The sequence below is a fragment of the Silurus meridionalis genome, chromosome 6 (genome assembly GCF_014805685.1).
Source record: "Silurus meridionalis isolate SWU-2019-XX chromosome 6, ASM1480568v1, whole genome shotgun sequence".
NCBI lineage: Eukaryota > Metazoa > Chordata > Actinopteri > Siluriformes > Siluridae > Silurus > Silurus meridionalis.
In genome coordinates, this window is record NC_060889.1 from 7985660 (window position 1) to 7998336 (window position 12677).

At 39.5% G+C, this 12677-nt stretch overlaps 1 protein-coding gene across 2 annotated transcripts in view; it reads right to left on the reverse strand.

The window, feature by feature from the left end:
• slc6a9 (solute carrier family 6 member 9) overlaps positions 1-12677 on the reverse strand; it is a 53843-nt gene that overhangs the window by 16585 nt on the left and 24581 nt on the right. For both annotated transcript variants that reach the window (XM_046851397.1, XM_046851396.1), the window contains one exon: positions 1151-1307. In XM_046851397.1, the coding sequence (XP_046707353.1) occupies positions 1151-1307 (157 nt within the window). The remainder of the gene's footprint in view (positions 1-1150; positions 1308-12677) is intronic.

Below are 12677 nucleotides of genomic sequence, written 5' to 3' on the forward strand. Positions count from 1 at the left end.
TGTGAGCTCATAAGAAGAAAAAACAATCCAGTATAACCCAACAAGGGGTTTCGTTTTTTAGAAACAATTCTAAATTATAGGACCCTGTAAGTATTTGAAGAACCCTAAACTATACAAAATACTATTAAAACACACACAAACACAGACATTTTAAAATATTCAGCTAATAAACTAGAGTAAAAACTAGTAGATGACGCAACAGAGTCACAGGGTGAGCTAGATAGATAACAACTAGCTAAAAACACTGATATAAAACAAGCATAAAATTTCTATATGATCAGGAAACATTGCATTTGCTCTTTTGGCAAAATGTCTATAATGTGTAGTGTTTTTACTTTTTTTGGTTGTTGAATCTACTGGTCAATGACTTATTCAAAATGAATTGCATGTCATCATAATTTGCTTCTGGGCTAATCGTGTGTATTTTAAAGTAGCATGGGACAGAATACAAACAGGAGCATTCACAGTCAAACTTGAAATTTGCTAGGTGTGCTAGAATAATTGGTAGAATTTTTGGAGACAGAGCTTAAGGTGGCAGAGAGATGCAGTGATTTTTATTTGGAGTTACATGGACGGGCAGGAATAGAAATGAGTTTATCAGAGGGACTGCGCAGGTTGGATAGAGGCAAGGTCAGAGAGAATCGATTGAGATGTTTTGATCATGTGCAGAGGAGGAAGGACATGGGGTATATCGTCATAAGAAGGCTAAGGATGGCGCCGCCAGGCGGGAGGAACAGAGGAAGGCCAAGGATGTGGTAGGGAAAGACGGTTGCAGTTTGTTGGTTTGAAAGAGACAGATGTAGAGGACAGAGTGATTCCCCTAATGGGCAACCCAAAGAAGAAGAAGAAGAAGAAGAAGTAGTAGAGGTCTAATTCAGTGGCTGATCTTCCAGTGAATAAGAATCAATACTACTTGTCACTATTCCAAAACATACACAAGGATAACCAGTAAGTGAACTGATGATATGACTGATAACTGGGCAACTGTTCAACACGTGTGAAATCTTTCTGATTCATTATTCCTTACATAAGATGATTAAAGATAGGATATTTTTTTACAGAAAATACAGATTGGTTTTTGAACAGTACAAATTCAATACAGACAATACAGATTAGTTGATACATTATAAGAGAAAAACAACATACTCACCTCCGCCATTCCTGTAACAAAGGTAGGGGAACCTCCAGACATTGCCAAGCCCCACTGCATAGCCTACACTAGTCAGGACAAACTCAATCTGGTTCCCCCAGTTTCCTCGTCGAGAATTCTCATCCTTTTTCACTTGTTCTCCTGGAACCGCTCCATTCTAGACCACAAGCACACAGAAAGACACGGGGTCAAAGATTTATTTGAAAAAAAGAGAATACTCGTGGTTAACGCATTAACTTGCATTTAGTACAGTATTTAAACACACACAAATTTCTCACAAATATTTGCATATTATCAGCTTTCAAATCATGACGATCGATCTCTGTGAATATTACATGACCTCTGTTCCTTGACAGCATGTGTGCAAGGAGTGCAAATGATGTGAACCAAAATCACTGCTGTCTCCACAAAACTACCCTTTGGTCTTGTCAGCTCATTTTCTCCATCTGTTCCTGTCAGATGGTTGTTAGCGTGACCTCTAAAATGACCACTAAAGAGACACGATGAGAGTGTCTTGCCACAATCACAGTAGGAGTGGAACTCACAGTCAGTCTGCTTACACAACTGTCTGGGCTTTTTAAGATCTCATAAACAATAGAGGCAGAACAGTCAATATAAAAAAAAAAAATAAACTGGTCATAGAGAACACAGTGCATGGACTCAATTCATTGTATGATAATTATATAAATAACTAGCGCAGATAATTTTTTTTTGCATGAAGACATTCTCTTTTTGTCCACTGTTTCAAATATCTATCATCCTATTTCAGCAGCTCTACAACTACTAGGTCAGTTGTTGGTCATCAGAACAACAAAGCTCTCAAACAAAAAGTGTCATGTTTGGTTCATTTCTTGCAGCTGGACAAGTTAAGGCTGGAATCACTTTGTTATTGTATTTAAACATTAGAGTTTCTTTGGAACAGAACCAAGACCACTTTGCTCAGAAGGATTTCTAAACATAATTCCTGCTTTGTCATTCTTATGGATGTATAGTTGGTTCTGTATGTATGAATTAATTATACATACATACATACATACATACATACAGTATAATTGGTTCTGTATAGATGTATGAATTGGACCATTTTGAGCCTTATAGCCCCTATAAAACATTTGTTAGTAAGAGAGTACAGTATAACATTAGTATTCTCAATAACCTGTACACATATTATTTGCCTAGAGGACAAATAGCCTCATACCTCTTTAAATATCTTTCGAAATGAAACTAGCAGGTATTGATCAGATCAGAGATGTGTTGTTGGTTTTTTTTGCTGCTTGATTTACTAGGTTTGAAATTTTGTCATTTTGGCATATTTACTGTACAGTCAATTGTGTAATTTCTGAATTGTTGGTGGATAAATTTTAGTTGCCTAAATAATTAAACATATAATACAGATTACTGTAAACTGTGGACTGTACACAGAACTTTCTTTTGGCTGATATTTACCTGTAAGAATGAATTTAAAAGCGGCCAACATGTTGAAAGAAAATGGTGGTTTATGACCTTGCTTTTCTTATTTTAAGTATTAACTACTACTGTTTTTTTATTTTTATTTTTTAATTTTTTTTCAAGCTTTTGCATTAGCTTAATTCATTAGTTATCTTGTATCGAGTAGGGCTGCAGTGTAGTATGAGCACTTGTATTGCAGTCTGGTGTCTCCATAAATAATAATTTCTACAATTCATGTTCAATCACCATTCATCTTTAGTGACTGCTTAACTTTACTTAATTATTATGTACAACCCTGAGCAGCAGGGTTTATGGAATCTTTTTTCTTGTACTGCTGTAGCTTCTTTTGGTTAAACATTAACATTTTTATTCTAATCCCAAGTGAGATTCAAATGCACCTGAGCCAAATAGCTGATGGCAGTACAGGCCTGATGAAATGCCTCGTGTGTGGAAACAGCTGCGACACTTCAGAAATGTGTACTGTCTACAATTCCTCCAAAATGCATACACCTTTTCCTAATATTACTTACCTACATGCAATAGCCCTTTCTTTTAAAGCACCCACTTTTAAAATGTTCTTTTTTGTCTTAATTGACATCAATCATTATAAAATATCAAAGTTGTTTTGTCTTGTCTGTTGATTTGCAGAGAAACATACAGAATAACAGGTTTTCAACACATAGCATCACCTGGTTGGCATATCCCTTATTGCTGTTTCTACAGTACAGAGTGCTCCATACAGAACTGTCTATATAGTTAACAGATAATTCATTTATTCATTCATAGAGCTCCAGTAAGCACTTTAGTCTGATAGATCTGGAATCTTGGAAAGTTTAGTGTGAAACTGCAAAACGCTCTAAATAGGACTTTATGCATGTCTTTATTTGTTCAAAACATTAATTTGTTTCCTTTTGGTGAAATGCACTTAGTTTATTTAAAAACAAAAATCAAACAGAAAACGAAAAAAATGTATGTAACCATGGTTCCCTGAGGGAAAGAAACGCTGCATCAACAACGCTTTGGGAATGAGTGTCCAATACCGCCAGACTGACCAGTTCCTGCCTAGTGTGTAAGAGCACAGCTTGGTCGAAGAACAGAGGGGCCAGAGGATCAAGCCTTAGATGCCACCACACTCCAAGTTGAGTGCGCTCTGACCCCGAAAGGAGCCGGGGGACCAGAGGACTCATAGGAGGATTAAATAGCATCCACAATTCATCTGCTGAGCATCTGCTTGTTCGCAGCAAGACCTTTCCTCAGAGGGCCATAGCAGATAAACAGTTGCTCAGACTTTCTGAACATACTTGTTCAGGCCAAGAGACCTTGGCCATAGTGGCCACTCATGACTGCATCTCCAACCCATGAGGAAAGCATCCATCTCCGGCATGTAGGGCTCACCACGTGACCTTGATTGTATGTAGTAGAGGGATCACAATGTCCTCCTTCCTTAGGAGAGTGTCTACTTCCTGTTCCATGACCAGAGCCTTCTCGGGTCCCACAAGGGTGGAACACGCACCGCTGAATCGTGGCGGATGAGACCCGAACTGAATCGTATATATTCTCTGTCTACAGTACACAGGACCCACAGGTAGTCTTTTAAGGGTATCAGTCCCTCAAAACTGACCTCTGGTAAGCCTAGAGCCAGAGCTACACGCTGGTGCAGCTCTAGGGGCCTCCTAGGAAACCAAGGAGCGTACTCACTGGAGTTGGTCGTGACCTTAAGCACTAAGCGTGGCAGGGACCAGCTCCCTGGGGGTGCCAGGGCGTGGCAGGCACCGTATAATGAGTAGCACAGCGCACCTTCCCGGCAAAATCACCAGAACATTCTGTGTCAGGATCATTTGGCCAAAGCCCTCTTATTGAAAATTATCCTCAAATCTGTCATTTCTCGGGGCTTCAGCCAAGAGCATCGCACAAGGTCCCTGGTCGTGACGCTCTATTTCTGAACCGCTGAAATACTGTAGACTGCTCCTGGAACCTCTCGACAACCGTATTAACAAATTTGCCGAATAGGCCAGTCGGTACCAGAGGGGCGTCAAGCTGCACGGCCCTATACCTATCGAAAAGATCCGACAGTGTGAGCCATAAGTGTCTCTCAGTCGACACAAGGGCGGCCATAGACAATGGCCACAGCGGTCTCTTTAGTTGCCCTAAGGGCCCAATCTGCTGTACAGCGGAGCTCCTGGACCTCTTCGCCGCCCGAGATGCCACCCACGTCCAGCTCTCGCAGCAGGTCAGCCTGATAGACCTGCAACACTGCCATGGTGTGCAGGCACGCAGCGGGCAACGTATTTCGAAGGGGCTTGGTGGGCAGAGTCTGGGTTTTCAATGTTGGAGTACACGGACGTTTTTAAGAAAGCAGGCCGAAAAAAGGCTTAGCCCAGGACCTGGACACCCCATGGCCCTGGGCAAAACCTGACGCGGAAGCTGAGATGCTGGTTGCAATTTATATCAAGTTTGGTGCGGGTTATAACCTCCAATAGCTCCTCAAACCCTTGTTTTCGTGCTTCTGAGACTTGCGAGCGAGTGCTGGACCAGGCATGTGAGGAAGGAGAAAGAGACAAACCAATCTCCAGACACTTTGCCAGGTCCACCTGCAAGCCCCAGGAACTAGCGTGCCCCTCTGCCTCAGCGAGAGGAAGGCCATTACCACGAGGAGCAGGGGCATCCTTGAAGAGTGCCCACCAGGAGCGGATATAGACATGTGAGCGCAATTTACCGATTTAGCATTCTCCACTCCCAGGAAAGCCACACACAGGTTGTGTGTATCCCCCCATAATATAGCGGGGTCAGGGAGGAACACACAGCCGGAAAGTGTGCTTAGCTTTCTTGCTTGCCTTAATTTTTCTTTATATATATTTTTTCAGACATTTACCACTGACCATTCAGACAAACATACATAGAGTGCTTCATGAACAAACAGAAGCTAGCGCCGGCTTCACTCCATGTGCTTTTTATAGCTTTCTAGTCATGACGTCACCCCGCCAGTGGTGCCGTGCCTTTTATTGGACTTAATACACGCGTTGTTGATGCAGCTCAAGTTCCTGAAAGGGAAATGTGGCTACAAACAGCCTTTTAGATTAATTGCTGAATGTCTAAGTACAGATTTGTGCAAACCTGGCTAGCCACCTGTTCTCTGTGATGAAGAAATAAAAGCAAGGTTAGGTTCTGGTTGTGTGCTGTAGAAGCCATGAAGAAGATACATCTACACTGCTTTATGTATATGACCAGAAAAGCGAACACGGAGAAAGCACACAAACACAAAAATCCCTCTCGTCTACTTTTAAATGAGTTTATAGCAATAGCTCTTTTAACACACTACCAGGTTAAATAAATTACACTGCCCACATAAAGTTATGTTTTTAGAAGATGTTTATTAACATTAGTTATCACAAATGTCGTCTATTTTATTGCTAAACTACTTGCTATTGTTTACTGGCTTGTTTTATGCTACGATACTGACTGCTGCTGTGCTGCAATTTTAGTCCAAAATGTTGCACAAATGGGTTCACTATAGTAAAAGAGAACCTAGAGCTACTGTAACTTTAATGCATTTAGAAAAAGCTGTTTATAAGCTTTGCATCAGAGGTGGGAAGTAATGAAGTACAAATACATTGTTACCGTGCTAAAATAGATTTTTCTGGTAACAGTACTTTACATCACTATTTTTACTTAACTTTTTTATTTTTGTTTTACTTTTTAATTTCACTTATTGCATTTTTACACAAATATATGTACTTTCTACTTCTTACATTTACAACCCAGGCTTGTTACTTTAGTTTTAAGTGATTATTTTGCTCAATGGTGACATTATCAATATTTTTTCTTTTCATTGCACACCATTTTTAGCCCATCAACCTATTTCGTGTCATTGCACCACTTTTTCAATCTACCACTGGTGTATTATTTCCTGGCTATCACGCACCACAGATGTAGGCTAGTCTATAAAGCTAACAACAAGCAAGGCAGAAGGCAACAAGAAGTATGACTAGCGTGGATGAGACAGAGTGAGTCAGGGATGTAAACATGAATGAGAACAGGGACATTTCTGATCACCTGATCATCATCATCTTTTCTCTGCTTGTGTTCTATATGGTGGTTGTTCAGCCTGTATACATTCATAAGGTAGCAACATTTTAAATTCATTTACACTGCTCAAAAAAATAAAGGGAACACTTAAACAAAACAATGTAACTCCAAGTCAATCACCCTTCTGTAAAATTAAACTGCCCACTTAGGAAGCAACACTGATTGACCATCAATTTCACATGCTGTTGTGCAAATGGAATAGACAACAGGTGGAAATTATAGGCAATCAGCAAGACACCCCCAATAAAAGAGGGTGGTGACCACAGACCACTTATCAGTTCCTATGCTTTCAGGATGATGTTTTGGTCACTTTTGAATGCTGGCAGTGCTTTCACTCTAGTGGTAGCATTAAACGGAGTCTACAACCCACACAAGTGGATCAGGTAATGCAGCTCATCCAGGATGGCACATCAATGCGAGCTGTGGCAAGAAGGTTTGCTGTGTCTGTTAGCGTAGTGTCTAGAGCATGGAGGCGCTACCAGGAGACACTCCAGTACATCAGGAGACGTGGAGGAGGCCGTAGGAGGACAACGACCCAGCAGCAGGACCGCTACCTCCGCCTTTGTGCAAGGAGGAACAGGAGGAGCACTACCAGAGCCCTGCAAAATTACCTCCAGCAGGCCACAAATGTGCATGTGTCTGATCAAATGGTCAGAAACAGACTCCATGAGGGTGGTATGAGGGCCCGACGTCCACAGGTGGGGGGTTGTGCTTACAGCCCAACACCGTGCAGGACGTTTGGCATTTGCCAGAGAACACCAACATTGGCAAATTTGCCACTGGCACGCTGTCCTCTTTACAGATGAAAGCAGGTTCACACTGAGCACATGTGACAGAGGTGACAGCGATGCCTTGGAGCACGTTCTGCTGCCTGCAACATCCTTGCAGTTTGGCAGTGAGTCAGCAATGGTGTGGGGTAGCATTTCATTAGAGGGCCGCACAGCTTTCCATTTGCTCACCAGAGGTAGCCTGACTGCCATTAGGTACTGAGATGAGATCCTCAGACCCCTTGTGAGACCATATGCCGGTGCTGTTGGCCCTGGGTTCCTCCTAATGCAAGACAATGCTAGACCTCATGTGGCTGGAGTGTCAGCGAAGGCATTGATGCTATAGACTGGCCCGCCCATTCCCCAGACCTCATGTCTGAGACTGTCCAGGCGTTGGCGGATGCTTTAGTCCAGGTCTGGGAGGAGATCCCTCAGGAGACCATCCGCCACCTCATCAGGAGCATGCCCAGGCATTGTAGGGAGGTCACACAGGCATGTGGATGCCACACACACACTTCTAAACCTCATTTCGACTTGTTTTAAGGACATTACATCAAAGTTGGATCAGCCTGTAGTGTGTTTTTCCACTTCAATTTTGTAAGTCCAGACCTCCATGGGTTAATAAATTAGATTTTCATTGATAGTTTTTGTGTGATTTTGTTGTCAGCACATTCATCTATGTAAAGAACAAAGTATTTAATAAGAATATTTTATTCATTCAGATCTAGGATGTGTTGTTTAAGTGTTCCCTTTATTTATATTATGTCAATATATTAATATGATGTGAGGTGCAGTTACCAGGGTGACACTGAAACAGGTACTAGTAATAGCAACTTTTTACCTAAGTCAGAGCCCAAACTTCATTACTTTAACTTGAGTGAAAAAGTGTAGTCAATACTTAAACTTTTACCAGAGTCTTTTAAAACATAAGGAACTGTACTTCTACTTGAGTGAAGGATGTGTGTAGTTTTGCCACCTCTGCTGTCCATGCGCTCACAGAGCAAAGAAACTGGCAACATTCATATTCTTTTTCTCATTTTGCTTATAGGGATGTAAGAAATTATATTACATCACAAGTTACAAACAGTATTTGGCTTTAAGTTTTTAACTTCAATCAAAAGAGAGATTTAAATGCAGCAGAGTTAAAATAGCTATATAAAAACCCGTTTCAGTGCCTCATGTTTTCATCCAATATAAACAGAATACCTATTTTTCAGTAGTATTTTACTTTTAAGTGCCTGCAATTAAATAACTGACCACAAGGTATCACTAATTTTTCGTCATTTACGTTTACAATGTCTACTTGATAAAGTGACCTATTTACTCAAGTCACAGCAATGTTTAGTCTTAGACTGAATGTATTTTGTTCAGTCATGGGAACCACCATGCTGTTTTCGGTCTTGCTGTTTTTAAAACTGCACCCACTGAAAGAGACAAAAAAAAAAACCAAGAACAAAAGATCCCAGCTGGGATCATCTGCCCTGTTACACAAGTGTACACACACGTAAACATGGCCTCAGTAGGACCCAGTCTAAGCATGTGCCCCTTTGCAAGCACATGTGCATGTATATGTACACGCATTATTTCGGAGAAAAAAAACCTGCGGTGGAATGAAGATGGCTGGATGACAAAGAAACAAAACCTGGGAACTCTGCACATACAGGAAGAATAAGTCAACTAATGAATCTGATACAGGCAGGTGAGATATGAAATAGCTGCGTTTTTTAAATGAGGTGAATGTTTTAGGTCATGACTTTTTTGTAGAGAAAGTGATAGTAGACACTGACATTTTGAAAACATAGTGATAATAAGATGGTATAATGTAGTGTTGATTTGATTTTAATAACAAAACAGCCCTGATATTATTAGTTTTAGGTATATTTTTTGTTATATTATTATTGACAGAGCAATTATAATGTACTTTTAGCCATCAACATTTTTTGGGACATAAATTATTCATTCAAATTCAAAAACAGTTAACTATTGTGTATTATGACATGTATATTGACCTTGAATTACATTATTACATTTTAAAACATTCAGTCATATCAAGTAAAATTATTGTATTGTCCCTAAAAATATGTACTTATTAACAGTTTTCTCTGAAGAATAAAACTCGGGTTTTCAGTTATTGGACAATAATCAACTCCTTATTTAACTCTAAATTAAAATCTGCTCAAGAGCACCTTTTTAGGGAAGGTTTCTTGGAGTATATGTGTGAAGATTAAACATCTAGTTGGTGCTAACCACAGCTTTCACCATGCAAGTATGTTCATGCAAAAAAAAAAAAAAAAAAAGGAGACGCATAGACATCCCCACACATCTCAATTCAACCTTCATATACAACCTCATGTTGTAACAAAGTTGCTTATTAAAAAGATTGATTTTACTTCCTATTGTGCAGGTTAAAGAGGTCTGAAGGTCTAAAGTCCTAACCTTTCATAAAGAGGCTCATTAAGTCTAGGTTTCTAATTAACAGATCACTTGACATCCAACTTCTAATACACGAGTAAAGACAGCAATATCTATAATTTAAATAGTGACCAATAGAGAAAAGTCTCAATATTTGATTATTGGGACAAACAAGTAAAATATATAAAACAACAACCTTAAGGACAGTGAGAATTTTTTTTCTTCTCAGAATCAAAGCAACACATTTCGAAACAGCTGAAGCCATCTGTTCAAATACCTTGGTTATACAAGGTTCATCGATGATGGTGGGCTGACCTCCTGCCCAACCTTCTGAACTCAAACGACTCCTGGAGGCTGCATTTCTAACACCATGTTTACCGTCTTTCTCTCCTTGGGGAGAAATTCCTTCACCACAGGAGAGTAAAAGTCCCAGTTTGAAGAAAGTGAAGATTCAGGAAAAAGTTACAGGGCAATTAACACGGTTCAGCTGATATTAGGAATACAATAATATAAGCCTAATAAGAAGATTTTCAGAAAACTGCAACAAAGCTGCAAGGACTCTTTAGAGAACCTCAAATTTATATATATAAAAAAATTGCACACCTGGCTAAAGCAACATGTTAAAAAAAAAAAAAAAAAAAATTAATAATAGGTTAAGTTCATGATATCTGCATTAGCCAACAGTATTTTTTGGACCACCATCTGCTGAAGGCCCCTCAAATTTCCCTAAACTTCACTCAGGAGGTAAATAAGAGAGGCTTCATTCTCTTCCAGTGGGATTAGATAAAGTTGTGTGGACAAAGCTATTAAAGGGCCCATTATGCATTCTCTGTGAGGTGAAAGTAATTCTGCCACAGACACTAGGCTAAGGCTTTTCACCCTGGAAGTGGTGGGCCACAATTCTGCACACTCATTGGTTCCATAGCTTCTAAAAACAAAGTAGATGTTTGATGAATAACTTGAAAGGACAACTGGGCTTGGGAAGGGCAACCTTGGATAGCATTAGGTTGCTGGGTTAGGAAAGAGGGCATGGTAGGGGTCAGGTCAAATCAATCAAAAACTGTGTTGATACATTTGTGTTGCATTGGGTTAAAGCTAGGTCTAGCTATTTCTGTAGCCTGGTATTTGAGCTGCAGGTTTAAATATACACACAAAGTCAAAGTCAAAATTAAAACCCATATTTAAAATTCCATATGCAAAATAAAATTTAATTAACAGTTAAATTAACAGTTTTGCTAAGCTTCTATATCTATTACCAGTGTTGTAGTCAGGACTGTCTCTAGTCTAGACCAGAAATGTTAAATCCTGTCCAATCCACATCAGCATTTTTGTAAAACACAACTTAAGACTGTCATCGTTTTAAAAACACTTCTATTCTTTTGATTTACAACTACAGTAAGCTTACAACTACAGTAAGCTACAACCTCCATTACTACATAGAGCACCTCTTGTCACTCATATACTGTACTTGCATTCTAATGGATAGAGACTAAGCAGATCTTAGTGTGATACATTTGAATTTTTTCCACCAAATAACTTCAAATTATTGTTAACCAGGACTATAAAGAGAAACAGCCTATGCAGTGGGCAGTGTAGCAGCTGACACGTATTATATATACAGTAAACTAGCATAGGTTTCTTCACAATACCCAGTTCATTCATTTGGTACCCAATAAATGAAATCAAGTTTTCTGAACTAGAAACCAGTCAAAGATGTGCTGATCGGTTTGTTCTCCTTGGTCCGAGTTCAGTACAAGCTTGAACGTGTACAAACCTCCCAAAACTGATCGGCATTAAGAGCGAGGTCTAGCCGTAGCTATGCACAGCATGTGCTTAACTAGATCATTTAATTAGTGCTCAGTGAGCATAGCTGTCAAGTGATGCAGGAATGTAGCCTGAGGAGATCTAAGCCAATGCAAGCTGTTCACCTGTCCTCTACACACAGACACACAGACATACACAGACACACACAGACACACACAGACACACACACAGACACACACACACACACACACACACAGTTTTTTGTTTAATAAATAAAAAAAAATAATAATAATAATAAATATAAATGAACACAACTTACACAGACAAGGTGGTCACTGCAAAATGTGGTCTGGGACGCATGTGTCCACATTGTATGTCTAGTCTGAACGCAAATGCATCGGGTTACTGTATGAATCAAAGCTATAGAAGATTTTTTCATTTATACCAATAAACCATGTTATATTAACTATAGTAATTTTATAAACCTGTTTATATGAAACCTATGGTTTCTGTAAACCATAAACACATTTCTTAATTGTTCTTGACAATCCCAGATTTATCAATGAATTTCATCCACTGATCTGATCACCAATGACAATGCAGTACTAGAATTTTTTTTTGTCAAATTTGCAACCCTGCTCCTAAAGGAATGTGAAGACATATGATCGGTGGACACTTATGAAACGCATAAAATTACCAAGTGTACATGGCTAACAACCTCGACTGTCCACCGGTGACCAGGTTATGTAAAACAGAAGTTAAAACCAATACTTAAAATACTGACATATCTTTGGCCAAGTTATAACTTCCTGGCAGAGGCTAGTAGATGCCAGTCTTTGAGCAGTTTTATTAGGTTTATCAAATGGTAATAATATTATTTTAAAACTTCCTCTGAAAAATCTCTTTGATAAGAAATAATTTTTGCATTGGAAGAAGGTTGAGTAGTTTCTTTCAAATGTTTAAGTGGAATTTTTGTTATAAATTAAAGTGTAGATGTAGAGGACAGGGTGGTATGGAGACGGATGTCGACCCCTGTGGCAACCCCTTAT